At 39.7% G+C, this 24,458-nt stretch overlaps 1 protein-coding gene across 2 annotated transcripts in view; it reads right to left on the bottom strand.

Moving 5' to 3' along the window:
• LOC137278138 (uncharacterized) overlaps positions 1-24,458 on the bottom strand; it is an 83,941-nt gene that overhangs the window by 50,421 nt on the left and 9,062 nt on the right. For both annotated transcript variants that reach the window (XM_067810309.1, XM_067810310.1), the window contains exon 2: positions 22,266-22,328. In XM_067810309.1, the coding sequence (XP_067666410.1) occupies positions 22,266-22,328 (63 nt within the window). The remainder of the gene's footprint in view (positions 1-22,265; positions 22,329-24,458) is intronic.

Raw genomic sequence — 24,458 nt, 5'->3', positions numbered from 1 at the left:
TCTGCTTGTCAAAATTGTCTCTAACGTATTGCTAACTTCAAAATTCCATTCCAACACTTATTGCCCTTAACAGCAGAACTCTTCCGCCATTTTATGCTACATTAAACAGTGGCTGTATCATTGTCCCGGTTTCCATTGTTTTCCACAGTGCTCAGTTAAAATACCACTGTGTCATCTGGAGGAAATCAGTGGCGATCATTATCATGCTCACTGACCAGTGCTGACCTCTCCACCGAGCAGCACACAACTTTGGTAATGTTCGGCTCTCCATAGTCTGTCGTACAGACCCTGAAGTATATATATCCAAGACAGCTCACGCAAGTCTAGAAAATGTGGCAAGTCTAAATTTCCTTAGCTTCTGAAAATGAAGGAAGTCTCAGGGCTCCATTTCATTATATTATTTTTTTTCACTATGAACGTTTTCTTCAGTAAAATATGTTCATTTCAGAGACTAGCTGTTAGTCTAGGCTCTCCACGGCATTCTTAAGCTCCCTTCCGGCTGCATTACAAAATGGCTGCACGGATGTGAAAAAAACCTGCTTCATGTTTATGGTAACACGGTAGAAGCCTAGTACAATCTCATGTCACCTTATCCAGTATATCTGTAAACCACTGCTGATAGGTAATGGCATATTTGCTACTTAATCATTCAGCATCTGAATATTATTGTCATCTCAAAACACAAGGCTATTTTCTCTTTCTCGTCGCGTCTGGCGTTACGCAATCAAATGTTGCCAAAAGCGTCAGCATTAACAGCCATGCAACTCTCTCAATTTATTGTGTGAAATATGAATCGCAGTTACTTCTTTGTAATTATGTAGTAGTTCTACATACCATTATGTCAATCATTTTAGGATGTTTCCCCACTTGAAGTGAAAGTGGAGTCACTGTTTATTCAACAATATTAATGATATGATGTATCACATTATATGGCCAACAACACAAATTGCAATAAAATAAATAATGTAATATCCATTTATTACATATTATCAATTTATCAACTATAATTACGTGTTCATTCTGGGTAACCACAAGTGGTTTACCTACTGGGTGTATCGACATTCTGTTGGAGCTAGCCTGATATGGACCAGTTTGATCATCCAACAGGCAGTCATACCCCATTTCCCTTAGCCACTTATATTGTACAGGCCAGGTGTAATGTCGTGGTTATTGTGTGTGTAAATTAAAACCGGTTTTCATATATTCCAAATGTGTTGGGCATAAGTATTGCCCCACTTTGTGCATATACATATATTTGTATCATCTTTCCCGTTGGCCCTTTTTTGTGATTTTAACCTCACCTCAGGCGGGGGTCCTATGTACACTGTTTATATCACTCTGGTTATTCTAAATTCTATTAACTATTTCTGTATGAACTCTTTCGTATGTACTGTCTCGGTGACAACAAGCCATCTCAACCTCTGGATTGTGTTTTAAGTTTCACCTGGACTGTGCAGTCGGAACTTGCAAATCCTAGCCAAGCCTTCTGTTTTAATACATATTATTTCTGTCCTTTTGTGTTGTGTCATCTTTGACTGGAGGACTTAGCGCAATAGGCCCATCCCCTTTCATCGTGAGACGTAATTGTTACGTAATCGAAGCAGTTCACCAGGTCTTACATTAGGGTTTAGGGTTAGAGACATCATCAGTTATAGTAGGTACATGTCCGCTGTAATTCGTGAGTACTATTTGCTTTCCGTTTGCATTTTAATACATTTTTTCACACAAAAGCGGGAGACCAAAAACGTCAAATGTTAGAAATTTTGGGGTAATGGAAATCGGCCTGGAACTCACACTCAAGCCAAATATGTTCAGTAATGATTCGAAGTCTAACTCACACTCGCGCCGTCACTTGGCATGCCCATGTCTCACCCATTCCTTAGCACAATCCACATTATCCTTACTGTGTTCAATACAACACTTTTCTGTCACGAATGCACCCAATGAATTTATACAAGCACGTACGTCATTCGTCCATGCATCGTGAAATCAACATCTGACACCTGACGTCAACAACCGGTTTCAGTTCGAGCCATATCGGCTCATCCTGCACCACATGTTATCTCGTATATTACGGAATAGTATGAGTGTGCCAGATGGTATCGGGGCAATTCGGCAACCGTCCGTAGATTGAAATCACGAGACACAATGTTTACCCGTTTCCCTTGTAATGGGCGGCCTTTTTTAATTTATCTTCCTTTCACTAATGCGCTAGATGCGCTGATCCGTACGGTCCAACTTTAAACTGACAGCGCATGTCGTACGCGCGATGTGAGCCGTACGTGTTACTATTACATTTAGAGACAGTTAACCAGTACAGCCTTCATCTTCACCTGTAACGTTCATGCCGGTGCCTGGACCGTATATCTATTCCCTTTTACAATGATATTTCAAGAGTTATGTTCTGTAATATTTATTCCATGATCCTATGATACACCCGGGATAGGTATGACTGCTTACATTGCAAGAATGAATCGCGAAATGGTAGTTCGAAGCGAGGCGGTGGAATCATCTGATCGTTCAAGTCATGTTGTGTCGTTTTATTGATGTTTTGCAATCGGTGATTTAAGTTTGGGACTAGATATATCACTATCACACATTTAAAACTGCAGTGTATTTTCATTGTATATGTACTCAAATCGCTTTAGTATTACGGCTGGTATGGCTGCATCCATGTAATTCACTACAGCAGGGAGTTCATGTGGCGAGCAAAAGAAGAAACACTGAAAGTCTTGTTACGCATATTTCATCGGGTCATATAAGATGGGATTGAGATTTTTGACAACAAATATTTAGCAGGTAGAGAGAGAAGTGAGAAACAATGGTTAAGAAATTGTAAAATAACAGTAACTGTTAGTTAGATAGTGCATGGCCTGTCATGGAAAATATTTTGTCACATTACATTGAGATCGGCGGTAGTATAGGAACTATTTGTAAGATTTTAACGTGGCAATAGTTAAAGAATTACCGTTGGGAATAGCATAAAATGCTGGGTTGATAACATATAAAAAGAATTTTCATTATTGAAATAATGATGCTACACCACCCGAGACTTTCACTGCCTCGAGTTCTGTCGTAGGAAATACCGTGACAATATACCGACTTTTCATGGCGTTATCTTCTATCGTTTCTATTCGTACTGCATTTGGGAAATTAAACAAACGATGCTTTTCTCGACTAAAAATCAAAGCAAAACAAGTGCCAGTTAATGGCTTTTTGTCGTAAACGATCAATTTTTCAATGATGGTGACCACGCGCACGGGTTTGCTGGGTTCTGTCTTTACAGGTAGCAAGTTGTTGCAGCGCACTATGGGTCGGGAACCAGACCGGAAGCGAGACGTTGGACCGTCGCATACATCATTTCAAAACGAGAGTTATCGCCCCTCGCAATAAAAACGATCGCCCATTGTCCGTAACCTATTCGACTCTTTCCGTTCATTTTCGTGAAGTTATGGGCATGAAAAGCTAAATTTGCCCATTGTGCAACAGTGTGGACGTAGCTCAGTCGGTTAGCTGTCGGCTTAACAATCCGAAGGTAACGGGCTCGCGGCCGACGAGTTCTCAAAAACTAGTTGCCTATCTCAGTGGCATGTGATTCCCGGCAGAGAACGTCCTCCTGAATTCTAAAGGTGCTCCAAAACACGACTTGTTGAGGGATGTCAGTGGTATCACGTACAGTTTCATTAACGGCGAAAAGAAAAGGGTGACACAGATACATGTCCCATATTGTCGCCTTAAATAACAAACATACATTGATGATGTTTCTCTTTCAAACGTTTCACTTTGATAATAAGCGATATGTAGTGGACCAAACATAGAATAGATATGTTCCCACATCAGATTGAAAAGTACATGTTTACATTTTATTATCAAAATGAACTCATCCGTCACAAGACGGAACTCAGGGCCGACCATACATTTTGCAAAACAGACAGTACATCAAGTCTCAGTACCGACCACACATTTAGCAATATAACCAGTGCATCATGTCTAAGTACCGACCATGCATTTAGCAACACAGCCAGTACATAATGTCTCTGAGCCAACTGTACAATTAGCGATACATACAGTAGATCATGTCTCTGAGCCGACTGTACATTTAACAATACAACCAGTAAATCATGTCTCTGAGCCGATTGTACGTACATTTAGCAATACAACCAGTACATCATGTCTCTGAGCCGACTGTATATTTAGCAGTACAACCGGTGCATACTGCCTCAGAACCGATCACACATTTAGCAATACAGCCACTACAACATTTCTCAGAACCAACTGTACATTTAGCAATACAACCAGTACATCATGTCTCAGAACCGACCATACACTTTGCAAAACAGACAGTACATCGTGTCTCAGAACCGATCACACATTTAGCACATAGAAGAGTGTATGTATGGTATCAGTGAGATATCCGTAATGAGATATTGTGTCCATCTAATTAGGACAAGGGCTGAATGTTTAGCTGTGGGCGAATGTGGCACATTTCCGATTTTTTGGTTTCCTTGTTGAGAATTGAGTTACTCGTATGCCTGTTCGTAGGTATCCACGTAAAGCATATGAAATGCTGTACTCATTGGATACATGAGTACATTCAGAACAGGTGTAGTCATCCCAACGTATAAAGGTAAAAAGGCGAAAAATGATCCTAAACATTATAGAGGAATAACGTTAACTTCTTGTATTGGGAAACCTTTTGAAAAAGTCTTATTGGCTAGACTAGAAATCTGGGTACATGAATACATACCCTCATTTCCAGACAAGCTTCAGTTTGGATTTAGAACGGAACATGGAGCAACCACTTCAGTCTTTACTCTGAACGAAAGCCTATCTAACTATCTAAACAGAGATTCTCCAGTTTGTACTGTTTTCATGGACAACGAGAAGGCGTTTGATCGCATATGGCATAATAGACTCTTTTTAAAGTTATATCAAATGGGCATTAAGTGCAAAATGTGGCAACTCCTATATCAAAGCTGTAACACAAGCTCTGCTTTTGTGGAATATTATGGTCTCAGATCAAATGAATATGTTATCAAGCATGGTTTGGGGCAAGGAAGAGTCCTCTCTCCTTGGTTTTTCCTTGTTTTTATTAATGATTTGATATGTGAACTTAGAAATTTGAACAATGGCATTTGTGTACGGGGCACTTATATCCCATGTGTTCTATTAGCTGACGACACAACACTTGCTTCTACTTCTCCAAAGGGTCTTCAATCATCACTTGAAACTGTCTACTGCTATGCTTGTAAGTGGCGTCTAACGTATAACGGTTCTAAAAGCACTTGTGTCATTTTCTGCAAATATAACAAACATCTTCGAGGTAAAGATTATAATTTGGTAGAAAGTACACAGAGATATTTCACCAGGTGCATTCAGGGCTTCGGTAAGCGCTTTTCCTCTGCTTCAGTCCTAGGTAACCTTGGACTGTGGAGCATGGATGGATATATAGATAAATGTAGACTATTATTTCTTGGCAAGCTGTGTAACAGCAAGTGTAATTCTTCATTCAAAGATATTTTCCGTGTACATCTAGCTACCTCAGAACAGCTGCCTCACATATTATATGTGATACACTTATTCAAACCAGTTTAAAATTTAACCTCTTCAGTTATCTTAGTGCCTATCTACATTTTTGAAGGTTTCCATGTAAATCGTCATGGCGAAGAATAATTATAAGTTGTATAAATGAATCTGAAACTGAACGATGGCTTTCTCAAGTGTGTGTGATACAAGACATGAATAGATATCGCCTGACCCATAATTTCTTTGGTATACATAGATTATATTGTTTGATGTATTTTTTACCCACAATTTAAAGATATATTACTGTTTTGTGTACAAATCAGCTCAAGGGGAAAATTCTCAAAATGCTGCGAACTCTGCAAAAGATATTGTAATGATTATGCCTGCCACATAATTCTGCACTGTGAACACTATGTGAACAACAGAAACAACTTCTTTTCAAAACTCATAGATCTCATTGATGTGGATGTTTATGTACAAATAGAACTACTATCTGAAGATGAAATGTCACTGTTGTCTGGGGGTGAACTACCAATAACTAACGATATTGATGAAATGTCATGGAGATGCATGATTGTCCTCTTCTGTAAATACTTATATTCATTGCTTCCTTCTCTAAACTTTGCATTCTAGACCTTTCATTATTTTTCTTTGTACATATGATATAGTTATATATGACTATATGAATGAATTGTAGATATATTGCTGTGATAATGTTGCTGTAAATATTTTATGTATATGTTTACAATGATCTTCGGACTGCAGTCCGGAAGAAATAAAGAGATTCATTCATTCATTCATGTTAATTATGCACCACGTCTGTGCCATTTTTATTACCTCACCACGCATGCTGAATAAACAAACTACAAACTGAATGTCCATCCACACAGACCCTTGTAATTTGTAATAAGAGAGAGATGTCGGGCAGCTTTGTTCTCGATTCTCTGTGGGGGTTTAATGTTCGCTAGTGTTGTTTCGACAACACGCTTGATCGAACGCAGCATGTGAAAACTGTACCTGCAGAGTCGCGAGTAAGAGGTAGGTGGATTCTGCTTCTCTTTCGTAAAAGCAAGTTCCACCTATCAGATACTTGCCTGCCCATGAGCGAGGTAGGACTGTCAATACACTCTCAAGTTCTTCACAGTCTTAACGAAGAGGAACACTATGTGATCCCTGGGTAGGGACTATGTGATCCCTGGGTAGGGACTGTGTGATCCCTGGGTAGGGTAAGCATAATGGAATACATTTTAGTGAAAAACACAACTGTCAAAAAGTATATATACCATATATTGTCATTTGATTGAATTCACTCGAAATGATAGCAAGATATATCTGTGTAACTGAGAAATGAAATGAACCCATAACTATTATCCCTACCAATGATTTAATTCATTGATGCATCAGATGTAGAACAAGGCAAACAAATATTGTGTTTAATGATATAACAACGGTTTAGTACATGTATTAGCTTAGTTTGATCGCAAAGATGGCATCTTTCTTTTCTCAAACATGGGTTGGGTTTTTCTTTCATATAACAGGGAAGAACATCAACATATATCTAACCCAGACTTGGGGAATTCTTTTTGGAAATCATCAGATTTTGAGAGGTTTCTATCTCGTATTTGGTGATTGAACCAAAGCTAGTATTTGTTCGTTTATGACAAATTTTGAAAATGAGCTTCCTGTTTACTTGCACACTGCTTAGCAGGAAGTAAAATTGTTTAAGAATGGTTTATTTTGAAAAGTGATTTCCTTATATTCAGTCTTTTGTTTTAGGATGGTTGTCGGATATTGAAAGAGGACAATGTTACTCAGAATTGCTGGTGATTTGCCGCTGAAAATTAGTCACTGGACACTTCCGGATACAACTCTGGAGACATGGCGTTCATACTCTGAGACCTTAAGTCTCACTTCTTAGATTCCCAGATAATATCAAATAACATAGCAGAGAGGAGAAAAAATATTTCTGCTTTGTTTCCATTTGCTATTACTTTCTTTCATCCAAAAACAGTAACCCCATGCTTTCATATTATTGGTTTTGTCAACGTGTACCTGTGGTCGACGACAAGGAATTAGTTCGTAAATTAAGACGATTTTTTTGTTGACAAAGATGAAGGCATAGTTGAGTTCAAACATCTTTAGCAGGTTCTACAAACAAATATACGTGAATGAGGTGAGCAGAGTTCCAACTAAATCCCTTGTCGTTTCCTAGGAGCAGCAATATCCTGCTCGATGTGGATCCTACACAGACCTTCAGAATACCGGATTGCTTGACAATATCGATGTATAGCATAGAGGTCTGCACGGTATTACCGGTATGTCGCAATACGCTTTTCAAACGATACGTATTGCAATATCCTTTCTGAGAACCGGTATATTTTAGTAAAGAACATATGAACCTTTTGTGCTTATCTTTATGGTTTAAATCAAAATCTACACAAACAAATGTTTCCTTCATTATTCAGTGACAAAACGGAATACTGCTATATTATAAAGGGGGAAATCCATGACTGTGCAACCTCATTTTCTGTTATCAGAATCCCGACTTATATTTTAGGGACTTATAATGTAATAAATGGGATTGGCATGCACAGTTTGTGTCACTCACTGTCAAACACAAATATATCGCAATACGGGTGCCTGAATCGCAATATATTGCAATACGGGTTACTTGCCGATACAGAGTCATAATAGCAGTTTTTGACAGCAATGGTCATGCGAAGACTCAACAACAGACAGATAGAGAAACAACAGAACTTACTTGCACAGATGATGTGATGACATACACAACCAAGGGGCATTACCAGTTAAGGCTATAAATGTTATATTCAGTAATTAATGGATGTTACAAAGTGGAACATGGTTGCTGAGAACACAATGTACACTGCAGTAGTGATAAGGATATAATTTAGAATGCAGATTTGCCTCAAATAATTACAATTAACTCTCACATGGCTTCGCAACATAGTTTATTTTTAACTTAATTTGAACAACGGATTAAAAAAAGTAAGCAATGATGTGACCGTTGAAAATCTATCTATCTGTCTATCTGTCTGTTTGTCTGTCTGTTTAAAAGTCGAAAGTGTGAAGATCCTTAGCACATGAAATGGATTCGCAAACGCAGCTCAATTGGCTTATATTAATGCCACTCCGTAATACATGTGAAGGTTCACATTCATGGATAATGTTGTATATGAAGCTAATATAGCTATAAGAAGCTCTGAATAATATTAATCTTCAATGTCAACAATTTATCTTGGTCTTGTTTCGTGGCAATTGATATAAATAATGTGAACTACAAAAACTCATTTTATTTTTTTTTTAAATTTTCACTCGCCTACCATCTCATAACTAAAATGTTTTCAAAATCAAAATAGGTATAACTTTCTCCTTTGAATAGTTTTCACCAACAACAGCTACAAAACTACCACAAGCAAACTTCATCACTCGTGTAATCACATTTCGCCGGCGATTATGCGCCTACACGTAAAAATCGAAGCCGAGAGCTGGCGCGTGGTGTTTAATTGTCGGACTTGGATTGGTCTATTGGAAATAACATTTGTTCTGCTTTTCCGAACGTTTAGAAAGTTGAGACCAAAGAACATTTTGCATTGTGTACGTTTAAGACAACTGAATCATCGACTATTACTTGTTCATAAACTTTCCTGTAAGCTTACAAACAAGATATGTTTCAGTCTCCTTCCTTCGATGTATTTTCGCAATTTGTATCTCAAAATTATGCCAAGGTGCATTGGACTTGATCTTAATGTTCCACCTCACTAATGGAGCTTGTTTATTACCGATACCTTTAATTCACTTAATAAGAATATGAGACTGTAGAGTAATGCTTAAACCAATCGTATGTTCCTTTCTATGTGTAGCACTTTCATGCAAGACAAAATTTAGATGTAGGGCTTTTATGCAAGCTTCAACATCTGGTTTCGTCCACCGTCCATGTGGACTTTGATATCAACGAGAAGTAGCAATGGACCCGTCTTTCAACTGAAACATTCAAACAAGAGTGTAAAAAAGTTATGAATTTGAATACACTTGTTCTATTTGTAAAGTCAGTACATATGGCGGTGGCCTGTGCACTAGTACATCCAGTACACATGTACAGACAATACACATGATGGCGGCCTGTACACATGTTCAGTCAATACACATGATGGCGACCTGTGCACTGGTAGAGCAAGTACAGATGGTGGTGACCTGTACACTGGTGGAGCAGGTACAGATGGTGGTGATCTGTACACTGGTGGAGCAAGTACAGATGGTGGTGGCCTGTAAACATGTTCAGTCAATACACATGATGGTGGTGAACTGTACACTGGTAGAGTAAGTACAGATGGTGGTAACCTGTACACTAGGACAGCCAGTACAGACGGTGGTGGCCTGTACACTAGGACAGTCAGTACAGATGGTGGTGGCCTGTACAGTAGGACAACCGGTACAGATGGTGGTGGCCTGTACACTAGGACAGCCAGTACAGATGGTGGTGACCTGTACACTAGGACAGCCAGTACAGATGGTGGTGACCTGTACACTAGGACAGCCAGTACAGATGATGTTGGGCTGTACACTGGTAGAGCAAGTAGAGATGGGCCACCTCATGAAAACAGTACCTGTATCGAAACGTCGGTCTTGTGCAATAAGGAAGTTAACCATCGATTACAAAGGCGTGCTATTCCTATTGTTTCCTTTTTGAAGGCCCATTTTCTACTGATATTGACAGCATAGTCTTTGTCAGGTCATTTGAGTGATGGTATCACTATATACGTAACGTACGAAACACAAGAACCTTTCTAAAGAAATCAGGCTTCCTGTTACTCACTGTGTGACTCTTGAAGCACATAGCTTTGGGCAGAACGTGTCGCAAGTGGTACGCCAGATTTATCACTGTAAACTGAACGGTTTGTGCCTTGGCAACGCCAAAATGATGTCGCCAAGGTCTGTCATCAGCAGATTGGGCTCCAATACCGGAAAGCACGACGCCCGAGAACAACAACTCTAGCCAAGGACAGATTAATCAGGTCAGTGGCTTTAATAAATTGGTTGCAAACTGCCACTGGGATAAGGAACCGGATGCAAAAAGCAACTGGTGTGAGAGTATATGTCTAAACGCTGCTGCGTATGTCATCTGCGTGAACGGCGTCACGTTGCATACTTTCTGCACGTCATTTGAGTAGGAAGCGTAATAGAGGGTGTCATTAGTATAAAGTTTGGGGTAATTGCACATGTACGTATTTAATTGAATGATTATGGAGCAAAATGTTTTGCACTTGATGCAATTGCGTGGCCTATCCCTTCCGCAGCCAGACTATCCCATCGTGTCCCGATTTGACGAAATGACCTGTCTAAGTAAACTTAGTTTCAGTATTATTTGTTACACTAGTTTGCTGAGTCTAACAAACCCTAGTAGGGAGTCCCGTCAGTCGAGATTGACCAATCAGAGCACAGCTTACCAAATTGCAAAAGTGGACATTCGCACATAACGTTTGAACTATAACCTCAAAAAGGTTTGTAGCCAAATGATTCCGAATGCACATTTTCCATCCATTGCTTCCGATTGGTGCACATTGAACACGGTGCAACATTCATAACCATGACTAAACATTCGCTGAAAATAGCGTTTTTGTCGATATTCAAGGATATCAGAATGCGAAAATATTGGTTAATGGTAACCATGTCATCAGAAACCCCTATGCGTATATACTGCAGGTCAAATATCTGTATTATGCGGGTTTTCGATTACTGAGAGTTCACTGTCAGTGACCGGGGAAGTCCCACCAAACCCTAGTCGGCGACTGTTGTCTGATTATATAAATGCGTTTGGCCGTCTCGCGTTTGATTGGACGGTCATAGGTCGCTCAAAGGTTACCTGACGCAACATCCTACTAGGGTTTGTCAGACTCAGTATAGGAGTTCGACGAATAATACCGAGGCTAAGTCTACTGAAACTGGCGAAATGGCGAAACTATCATACCTTTCTTATTACACCTTTTATGCTACAAAGACGAGTTTATGACTCACGCAGTCTTAAACGTTTTCACATATGTATAATGGTGGGGGACTTTTTCGTTTTATTCAGTTTACATCTAATGTCGATATTAGCCGTCCCCCTACGGCGTTCCGATTGCAACGGAAGAGCTGCCAGATTTACCAGAACTCCTGAACAGAAAATTATATTAGCATATTCTTTGACTCTGTTACAGGAGCCGAATAACATATCTCAGTGACTTGCTAGGAACTGAGTAACAAAACATGAAACATGGAAATATTTACATTAATCTGTAATTGGGTCCTCTCATGAAAATAATAATATTCTAGTATATGATGCAAATAATATTAATTCCTCATTTGAGATATCTCTATTACAATAAAATATATTTTGCAAGAGAACAATTCGTGTGTGAACTGATATAATGGCTACGTTACGTGTACAGGGTTTCCATAAAGATAGGTTTCATAGACGGCTTCATTTCATCATGGTATACTATTATTTTCTATGCATATAACAACGGTTACAGAATAGGTGTGAACAGAATTAACAACTATACTTCAGTCAGGCAGTAAAAGAGTAAGTATATTTTTTCGCTGCTTGTGGAACTATTCCTGCAATATCACCCAAATTGAGGCTTCCTAAAAGTCACGTCTTGAGTGGCATTATTTAGAAGTTGGGGAGTAATAATGGACAACCTTGATGGATTAACAACAGATGATGCCACGTTTTCTACACATTCTTGCATCGTTGTCAAGCTGTGCGTAAGAACCGGATAATATGTAAACAGTGCATACTTAACCAAAACAACAAACACATTAATTGGAATGTAAGGTGACGATGTGTTGACAAGGGGTTACATGTAGAAGCCAGTATCAAGGCAGTAACAGGGGTTTTCATGTAGAAGTCAGCTAATGTCGATATTAGCCGTCCCCCTACGGCGTTCCGATTGCAACGGAAGAGCTGCCAGATTTACCAGAACTCCTGAACAGAAAATTATATTAGCATATTCTTTGACTCTGTTACAGGAGCCGAATAACATATCTCAGTGACTTGCTAGGAACTGAGTAACAAAACATGAAACATGGAAATATTTACATTAATCTGTAATTGGGTCCTCTCATGAAAATAATAATATTCTAGTATATGATGCAAATAATATTAATTCCTCATTTGAGATATCTCTATTACAATAAAATATATTTTGCAAGAGAACAATTCGTGTGTGAACTGATATAATGGCTACGTTACGTGTACAGGGTTTCCATAAAGATAGGTTTCATAGACGGCTTCATTTCATCATGGTATACTATTATTTTCTATGCATATAACAACGGTTACAGAATAGGTGTGAACAGAATTAACAACTATACTTCAGTCAGGCAGTAAAAGAGTAAGTATATTTTTTCGCTGCTTGTGGAACTATTCCTGCAATATCACCCAAATTGAGGCTTCCTAAAAGTCACGTCTTGAGTGGCATTATTTAGAAGTTGGGGAGTAATAATGGACAACCTTGATGGATTAACAACAGATGATGCCACGTTTTCTACACATTCTTGCATCGTTGTCAAGCTGTGCGTAAGAACCGGATAATATGTAAACAGTGCATACTTAACCAAAACAACAAACACATTAATTGGAATGTAAGGTGACGATGTGTTGACAAGGGGTTACATGTAGAAGCCAGTATCAAGGCAGTAACAGGGGTTTTCATGTAGAAGTCAGTATGAATGCAGAAACAAGGGATACATGTAGGAGTCAGTGAGGGTACAGACATGTTTATACAGGTAAATAAAACCAGTTAGGTTTGGTTGCTCGTATGCAGGGGTGATGAAGTAACCTTGATCTCTACCGATCAGAGGACGGTGTCGTTTGGATGATTTCTGTTAACTTCGCCTACTGAAGTAAGGTTGGTTGGCTGCCAATATTGTCTACTCTGTCCATATGATTTGATGATTGGGTTGTTCTGCACATGTGCAGAGATAGCTGATTTCTTGTCCGTTGGTGCTGATTGATCTTGATGTTTTGCCGAGATATGACTGTCCACAGTTTGAGTCAATTTTGTAAACCACACCCTGTGGGTTTAATTTTTCGTTGCTGGTGTGAGTGCGCCCGTTGGCCTGCAGTAAGTTGTTCAGAATATGCGGAGTCGAGAACATGGCGTCTATATACAGTTGTTGCTTCAAGGCCTTGCCAGTGTAGAGGATAGATATTTTGATAGGTGCTGTTTCTTGGCCTAGGATGCTTGGTTGATGGTTTGAGGGTTGATACGATAGTCCTGTTGACCAATTGAGGCTGCTAATCACTAAGGTCTATGAACGAAGCTTTAAGGTGGTGTAGTTCTTCTTGAAGATTTGTAGGACAGATAGTTTGCTCTCCTGTTGAGTGTAGATATTATGAATGTCTTCACCTGTGGTGGATGGTTGGACTGGTCGTGCACATACTGGTTGGTGTGTGTCGGCTTGTGGTAAACTGTGGTCTGAAGTTTGTTGGCAGGGGTGCGGGACACAAAGACTTCTAAGAAGGGCAGTTTGTTGTTCGTTTCTGGTTTCATGGTGAATATAATGCGGTGGTGTTGGTTCTTCAGGTGTTCATGCAGTTAATCTGGAGAATGACAAACGTGTCGTCAGCTTTGCGTGCCAACACACCGGTGAAGTAAGGAAGGCTCTCTTTTCAAGGTCCGTCAGGTATAATTCACTCAGAATGGGTGATAGAGGGGATCCCATGGGCAACACACCGGTGAAGTCAGGAGGGCTCTGTCTTCAAAGTTCGTCAGGTATGGGTGATAGAGGGAATCCCACGGGCAGGCCATGTATTTGTTCACAGAGGTCTTTACCTCGGGTGAAGTAGGTAGTATCAATGCAGGCAGAAGTTGGAATGCGGTTGGTATCTAGGGGTTGTTCAAGGCTGCTGAACCGTTGTCGCAGGGCAAGGAAGACGTCTTCTCGTGGTACGTTAATGATACTGGTTTCTACCTCACATATTTTGCCCTTGTTATATATATATATATATCTGAATAAAGAAGTTTTTAATATATAAAGCTTGCCCATATATATAATAAAAAGTGTAAGATACTGCGTTATTGTTAATCCATAACACTTATCCATATGTCTTACAAACTGGTGTAAGATCTTATGTTATTGAAAATATAGGCGCAATATTTGATCATTCGCCTGATCACTGGTTTATCGTAATACAGCCCGCACATTTTGACAAGAGACAGAATAGTCGGCCTAAGACCTGGTGAAATACTTCAACAATGTCAGGAGACATGGGTGTGTGTGTTCCAAATGTCAACCAAACATTGGTCTGACATAGCAAACCTTACTGGCAGCTTCTGATCTATTTGTTGGCGTCGTTCTCATGCCATACATGTTCCTTGGCATGCAGTCGGCGATGACAGTGCAGCAATATTGTGCTGCCTCGACTTTGCAGATGGATGTTGTGTTCCCTCAACTCTGATTAGTTTCCGACAATTAGTTCTGCGTTGCATCTTTGCATAGATTCTGCATATGGTTGTCTAACTACGAAATAATTGCTTCTCATAATTGTTGAAGTATTTGGCAAATCCCTTAAGAACCATTCGTGTCTCCGGCATACCCACGGTGCAGAGACACTGATTTTCAACAGCTAGTGAAACTGCCAAACCTTACTAACGGTTATAACGTGTTTACGAGCATCTGATAGCTTAACAATCACTGAATGTACTTCACGTTTGTAAAACATGCGTTTGATGAGTATCATGGTCCATACAACACACAGACATCTACCCAGTTTTCTGCCATGTGTGATTATGCAAAATACACATACTTTAGATTCTGCTATGACTTCAGTAAATGCTGGATTGTGATTGGTTAGGTAAATTCATTCACAGGTGTATCATTTCGTGACATACCTTTTTTTGCACAGTGTATTCATCCCCTAAATAGCTTCATTGTGTTATTTATTCACATTAAACTATAATAAAGGTAGATCACTTCTCTCTGCACTTATGTAATTTATCAGCGATTGGTCATCGTGTAACGGCAAGCTTTGGGTGACTGCTGACAGAATATTACATTGTTATACTATTTGGCCCTTCACTTTACTGACTAAACATCATTGTTTTCATTTCACCATCTGACTTAAAATGTACCATGATTTACAGATTAATTTAAAAGTCTCGGTGTCGGTTTACACAAAGCAGGGAATCATAACTACTGGGCAAAATAAAATATTGCTGGTCTTGCATTTACCGCAATTGATTGAGAAAGAGTCAAGGGGTCAAGATTGAACAAAATACATATATCAAAGTTCATTTAAAAGTTCACAAAAAGTCACATACGACGATCGATAAATATATGTTGCCTCCCCTAGAAAAATTAAACAAAAGCGTCTGTTTTATATGTATTTTTGTACATATTATCAGTCAACCTCAAGCGAATTGTTCTTGCTATGTTCCAGTCTCGCGATCGCCACTTTGCTTGACCGTTTATCTTGATACCCTCTAAAAACCCTAAAGTCTGCAATAAAACATACATCACAATCTTCGGGAAACAAAATATGCAAGAAACATTTTGTGTGTGTCAGACAAATAGAAGTCCACTAGAATCAACTTATATTCAAGTGCATAAAAAGGCAGTTTGAAACTACAATCGCTTGTTAAAGCGACTCCCCTCTTCATGTTCAGTAAAAGAGCTTGTTTCAGAGACACCACTCATACCCGTTCAGATGACGTAATCATAAGGTTTGGTCATATCTTATTCTAATTTTTTCACTTATACGTACATGATGCCAAGGGTTCCAACTAATACTGAATGGTCACACGTGCATTAGCTCTCAGCTGATTGTAAACAGTGCCAGTCTGAATATCTGGACACACTTTTTTGAAAGATAAAAATGTGGGTGTCCTTAAGAAACAGCGGGCGACTAAATACTAGAGTCATCAGAAGATGACATATCCCCCGGCCCCCATATATTGAAAGGACAAATCATCCGACAGTTGCTTATTGTGTTTTTAGACCAAGTCTGAATTGTTTCCATGGAATTCATGGAAAATATAAATGTCAAATATCTGTAATCAGAAAAAGTCCCCATTTCAAGATCTGTCTGGTATATCTGCCAAGATCTTTTGAAAGATATGAAATCATGGTTTTCGATTTGTGCTCCTGAAACGAAGTCAGCAACGTGTTCATGGAAAAGAGAAAATAATTCATCATAAAGACCTGTAAATAGCAAAAGGCACCACTTTGGGGTCTGCCCCACATATCTACCAAGTAACACTGACAGATATTAAGAAGTTTTTGGGTTCTGCTCCGGAAACGGAACATACCTCTCACTTTTGAGAGTAAGTCCGAAACGCTTCCATGGAAACCGATAAAATAATAAATCATAAAAACCTGTAAATAGCAAAAGACACCACTTTAGGTTCCGATTGATACATCTACCAAGTTTTGCAGAAAACTATTAAACAGTTTTTGAGTTCTGCTCCGGAAACGAAGCCCATCCCTCCATGGTCCGAAACGTTTCCATAGAAACGGAGAAAATAATAAATCAGAAAAAACATGTAAATAGCAAAAGCCACCACTTAGGGGTCTGCCACACATATCTACCAAGTTACACTGACAGATATTAAGAGGTTTTTGAGTTCTGCTCCGCCTCTCGTAACGATATATTAGTCAGGGATCACGTCATCAGTAGCGAGTGTGGCAAGCTTTGGGATCCGCACACGCCAACACACGTCTGCACCGACAGTCTGTACACGTTTCTGAACCTCACGTGAGGTGGCACACACTGTCTCAGATATTTATAACGGTTCATATCTGAAGAACGCACTGACCAAAGCACTATACACAACAATCTCTCTCAGTCACACTAAACAACACGCTCTCCTACTCAGAGTGCACAACATTCTCTCCCAGTCATCATATACAAAACTCTCTACAAGACACGATATAAAACAATCTTTAACTCACAATACACAACACTCTCTATAAGGTAGACAACGTTTTGTCCCAGTCACAGTACACAGCACTCTCCTCCAATCACAGTATATAACATTCTCTCCCAGTCACACTATGCAACATTTTCTCCCAGTCGTTGTACACAACATTCTTTCCATTCACAGTACACAACATTTTCTCCCAGTCACAGTACATAACTTTCTCTCCCAGTCACAGTACACATCATCCTCTCCCAGTCATATTACACAACACTTTCTCCCAGTCACAGTACACAACGCTCTCTCCCATTCATAGTACACAACGTTCTCTCCCGGTCACAGTACATAGCATTCTCTCCCAGTCACAGTACATAACACTCTCATCAAGTCATGACACTCAACATTCTCTCTCACAGTACATAGCGCTCTCTCCCAGTAATAGTATACAACACTTTCTCCCAGTCACATTACACAACATTCTCTTCCAGTCCCACTACACAACACTCTCTCCCAGTCACGTTAAACAACACTTTCTCCGAGGCACATGACACAACATTCTCTCCTAGTCACAGTACATAAAATTCTCTTCCAATCCCACAACACAACACTCTCTCCCAGTCACGTTAAACAACACTGTCTCCGAGGCACAGTACATAACATTCTCTCCCAGTCCTTGTGCACAACACTCTCTGTCAGTCATAGTACACATCATTCTGTCCCAGTCACAGTACACAGTATTTTCTCCCAGTCACTGTAAATAACAGTCTCTCCAAGTCGTTGTGCACAACCCTCTCTCCCAGTCATGGTACACAACATTCTATCCTAGTCACAGTACATAACACTCTCTGCCAGTCACGGTACTCAACATTCTCTACCAGTCACAGTAGACATCATTCTCTCCCAGTCGTATTACACAAAACTTTGTCCCAGTCACAGTACACAACACTCTCTCCCTCTCATAGAACACAACATTCTCTCCCAGTCACAGTGCATAACACTCTCATCCACTCACGGTACTCAACATTCTCTTCCTTTCACAGTGCACAATATTCTCTCCCAGTCACAGTACATAACACTTTCTCCCAAACACATTACATAACATTCTGTCCCAGTCACATTACACAACACGTCCTCCCAGAGTACACAACAATCTCATCCAGTCATAGTACACAACGCTCTCTCCCAGCCACAATACACAACACTCTCTCCCAGTCACAGAACACCACAATCTTTCTTCCATTCACAGTACATATCACTCTCTCCCAGTTATGGCACATAACATTCTATCTCGGTCACAGTACAGAACACTCTTTCCCTATCACAGTACTCAACAATCTCTCCCAGTCCCACTACACAACAATCTCAACCAGTCACAGTACATAACATTCTCTCCCAGTCACAGTACACAGCACCCTCTCCTACTCACAGTGCACAACATTCCCTCGTTCGTACATTCGTACACAAAACTCTTACTCCCAGTCACATGACACATCACTCTCTCCAAACCACAGTGCATAGCACTCTCTCAGTTAGAGTATACAACACTCTCTCCAAGTCACAGTACTCATCATTCTGTCCAAGTCACGGTACATAACAGTCTCATCCAGTCACAGCACAGAACATTCTCTCCCACTCACACTAACAACACCCTCTCCCACTCACAGTAAACAGCACTTTCCCCAAGTCAAAATACACAACATTCTCTCCCAGCCAGTCACAGTACACAACACTCTCTCTCAGTCACAGTACATAACACCCTCTCTCAGTCATAGAATACATCACTCTCTCCCAGTCACAGTGAACACAGTGCACATAATTCTCTTCAAGTGACAGTACAATGGACTCTCCAGTCTGTCGTGCAGACCCTGAAGTATATATATCCAAAAAAAGCCCACGCAAGCCTAGAAAATGTGGCAAGTCTAGATTTTGAAAATGAAGAAAGTTTAAGGGCTCCCTTTCATTATATTATTTTTTTCACTATGAACGTTTTTCTCCAGTAAAATATGTTCATTTCATTCATACATACATACATACATACATACATACATACATACATACATACATACATACATACATACATACATACATACATACGTACGTACGTACCTACATACATATATACACACACACGCACGCACGCACACACACACATACATACATACATACTAGTTAACGCGGTATAGACTTACAAAATAGAATATTTGCAACCATAGGCAAAAATATAGTACTATAATTATATACCATGCATGCTAGTATAAGTGCATGAAATATGATAAAATAATGCCACCTGTGGATCCCTGAAGGTACTGCCTTGCAGGTACTGCCCTGAAGGCAGTTTTAACTGGATAGCTTCCACCATTTTGGTAAGGGATGCCGTGAACTCTTCGGTAGACCAAGGCTTAGTCTCTGAATATATATAATTTTGATAGTAACAAACCCATTTTAATTGAGAAGGAGATGTAGGGAGACCAGAGATTCAGAACCTGCGGAAATACAGACTTGCTTCAGAGAAGGGGTTTAGGCAAAATAATGTGGTTCAGGGACTGGGAGACAGACTAGCTCTTCAGCCCCCATTTTCAGCCGTTTCTCTAAAAGAATAGGCTGAGAAATAGGGCTGATTTCACAAGTGAAACACACCGTGAGTGCTTGAAGAAGCTCCCTCTTGACCAATTTGCAGTCGACCAGGTCCAGGAAAAGAACTGCTTTCAAAGAGGGGTGGCAGATGTGTGTTGTAGGCCCTGTCCGGCAGTGAATGACCTTTAGTAAGTTGGAGAAAAAGTGTTTCGACAGTGTGAAAGAAATCGAAATCTGCACTTTGAATTTGGAATTGAAGCAGAATACGGGAAGGTCGCATATACAAAAAGGAATGGACAAAGTGTTAACATGAATACATCTATCGTGTGGTACTTATGTTTGTGAGTATAAAAATGATGTATGTTTGATAGTACGATGATGGTGATATACAAGAAGCCGCACCATTACATATCGTACAGAATAAATCCTTCTCAGCTTCCAGGATATTATGAGTTCGAACTTTTGGGTTAAGTCCAAAAAATATGCCAGTTATTACCACTGTTCATTATGTTGAATGTTTCACACCATTCTTACACGTCAGTACCTTCATGTTAGAATCCCACAAGATAAGAGTCCTACAACTAATGTAACCTTAGATTTTCCTGGGATCCGTAAATACATCAACAGTATCAGTAACGGCTATATACTCTTAGTGAATGGGTAACGGTTATACCCAAGATATACTGTGTGAACGGTTATACCCAAGATATACTGTGTGAACGGTTATACCCAAGATATACTGTGTGAACGGTTATACCCAAGATATACTGTGTGAACGGTTATACTCCAGTAATGTGAGTTATAAGAGTAGAGGTACTGAAACATTGAAAAACATGTCCATCCATACAAGTTATACTTTCCGTCCAACAGTCCATCCTATTATTATCAGTTATGACTACAAGGTAATCCGTCTTAATCCCATATTTAACTGCTTCTGTCAGGTTGTGATGATTCCATATTTTCTCAAGAGGAAGAATTGATTGATGACAGGCAGACCTGCCTTCAGAGACACACTGTGAAAACTGACCACCTTGATGTTCTCAGCAGTTCCATTGTTTCGGCTAGATATTCCTTGCAACTTCCGATTGTGGCACATGAAATATATTTTTTAAATTCTGTTCAACCCGGATAACATTTGATATACAATTTAATAACGGATGTGTAAATAGAAACATATATGGCTTTATTTCAAATACGTTACATTGTCGGAAAATACAATGTCAAATATGTTCAAACAAGACTCTGCAGCAAACAAACTTGGATGATTAGCTGACTTGAGCAAAAGTCAAGTTGTCTCCTGACCTTAATCTATATCCAAGGTCGCATACTGAAAGCATAAGAGGCAGCTGCGCATTGGCTGATGCGTGGTCTGAAGTCACAGGTCAAGGTCATTGCCTAGAACTCTGAAATAGATAATGTATTCGAGTTTTGAGCTATTGTCCAAGCAGTGATTAGTAAAGTTTCAAAAGTATTATCAGTGAAATTAATTTTGGATTTGGACGCACCGTACTCCAAATTTTGCTGCTGCCGAGTCAGTTTGGTTTTTTTTGACACTGTCTTTCGTAGTAGTTCCAGATCCCTTTTGAAAAGAACCCAACTCAGTTTGGTTTTTTTTGTTGAAATATAGTGCCAATGAATCTAATTGACATCATCATGGCGACGTGCACGTATTTCCAAACGGAATGACCCTATTTCGAGTGCCGGCTAAAGTCAATAGTCAGTACACAAACTGAAAGGCAATCAACAAAACACTGAAGTGTACAACGCATACTACGTACAGGGCGGTAGGTTCACTACAACAATGTACTAGAAAAAATATCATCTTCGTATTTCTCATTCTACGTCATTTCGATTCTAGTCTGCAGTGATTCATGTCTCAGGACTAACGTTGATAATCAATGCTCTTTTTGCTAAAATGCATACCATGTCTTCATTTCTGGACTCAAACCAAATATTCTACACACAGCTCTGTGGTTACTCATTTAGGTAACATGTATACATGTGCAGTATACAGTAAAGCACATATGCACGGATGATTGTAACCTCAGGTTATGCTGTTGGAGATCGTACACTGACTCATGGCGAAACTTCAATAGGAATACAAAATCAGTGCACACATTTCAGCCCTATCTCGGTACATCGTCCCAATCACAGGTTTCTATGACTTCATGCAGACAGGTGAGATTCTAGAGAGGGTTGATAGAGACGGTTAAGAGGGGTGAAGAGATAAGACCACATACATACCTTTCGATCGGAGGATTCCTGTCTATTGCCTGCATACTTAAGTTCTTGTTTCAAATCCATTATCTGAAAACAACACACATCCATTACCACCTATGTCTAATAGAACATTATAGCTTCACTGTCGATTGTGTGTTCTATCCTACTTTTTGCCGTTATAAGTTGTTTCAATTGTTGAGGTTATTATCTAGATTATATAGATTATACTAAAAGCAGATGCATCTTAGCTTCAAAGTATCAAACTCGGTTCAATGAAGGGAAGGGGAGCACGATAAACGATGGACTCATGGAGTCAGTCAGTTCGTCATATAGTCTATGCAAGTATATCACACGCTAGGAAACTGATTGTAAGCATACCTGGGCATCATCATAAATGTCGAGACACCAAAGACATAAGACTGCATCAGCTGACAAGTGAAAGATATTTCTAATGACTGTCGACTTGGTCCCAGGAAAGCTAATTACATTTGCAAAATGGTCACAGGTACCCATGACTTTGGATGTTAAGCAATTATTCTTCCACATAATAAATTCACTATTGGCGAGGAAGCACGTGTTTGTTGTTTCTAGTGTGTCGATATGTGTTACGTGATGTGTTACTGCTTGCCATAACATGTCTGAAATTGTTGTTTGTAATGTCTAACTGTGTGGGCTTTTCCAACGTCATTGAGGTTGTTGAAAACATACTCCTGAAATATATTCACTTCGCTAGATGGCCTATATCCGAGTAACATAGTCATAACATGTGTCACATGGTACTCAAACTGACATACTACTATTCTTCCATAATCTGTGTCACATGCTACTCAAACTGACATACTACTATGCTGCCATAATCTGTGTCACGTGGTACTCAAACGGACATACTACTATGCTGCCATAATCTGTGTCACATGGTACTCAAACTGACATACTACTATGCTGTCATAACATGTGTCACATGGTACTCAAACTGACATACTACTATGCTGCCATAATCTGTGTCACATGGTACTCAAACTGACATACTACTATGCTGCCATAATCTGTGTCACATGGTACTCAAACAGACATACTACTATGCTGCCATAATCTGTGTCACGTGGTACTCAAACTGACATACTACTATGCTGTCATAACATGTGTCACATGGTACTCAAACGGACATACTACTATGCTGCCATAATCTGTGTCACATGGTACTCAAACTGACATACTACTATGCTGCCATAATCTGTGTCACATGGTACTCAAACAGACATACTACTGTGCTGCCATAACCTGTGTCACATGCTACTCAAACGAACATTCTACTACGCTGCAATAATCTGTGTCACATGGTACTCAAACTGACATACTACTATGCTGCCATAATCTGTGTCACATGGTACTCAAACTGACATACTACTATGCTGCCATAATCTGTGTCACATGGTACTCAAACTGACATACTACTATGCTGCCATAATCTGTGTCACATGGTACTCAAACTGACATACTACTATGCTGCCATAATCTGTGTCACATGCTACTCAAACTGACATACTACTATGCTGCAATAATCTGTGTCACATGGTACTCAAACAGACATACTACTGTGCTGCCATAATCTGTGTCACATGCTACTCAAACTGACATACTACTATGCTGCCATAATCTGTGTCACATGCTACTCAAACAGACATTCTACTATGCTGCCATAATCTGTGACACATGGTACTCAAACGGACATACTACTATGCTGCAATAATCTGTGTCACGTGGTACTCAAAGGGACATTCTACTGTGCTGCTATAATCTGTGTCACATGGTACTCAAAGGGACATTCTACTGTGCTGCCATAACCTGTGTCACATGGTACTAAAACGGACATTCTACTATGCTGCCATAATCTGTGTCACGTGGTACTCAAACGGACATACTACTATGCTGCCATAACATGTGTCACACGGTACTCAAACGGACATACTACTATGCTGCCATAACATGTGTCACATGGTACTCAAAGGGACATTCTACTGTCCTGCCATAACCTGTGTCACATGCTACTCAAACGGACATTCTACTATGCTTCCATAATCTGTGTCACATTGTACTCAAACGGACATACTACTATTCTTCCATAATCTGTGTCACATGGTACTCAAGCGGACATACTACTATGCTGCCATAATCTGTGTCACATGGTACTCAAACGGACATACTACTATGCAGCCA

Source organism: Haliotis asinina, chromosome 3 (assembly GCF_037392515.1).
Source record: "Haliotis asinina isolate JCU_RB_2024 chromosome 3, JCU_Hal_asi_v2, whole genome shotgun sequence".
Lineage (NCBI taxonomy): Eukaryota > Metazoa > Mollusca > Gastropoda > Lepetellida > Haliotidae > Haliotis > Haliotis asinina.
The sequence above is the reverse complement of the archived record's forward strand: the minus strand, read 5'-3'. Positions and strand labels throughout refer to the sequence as shown.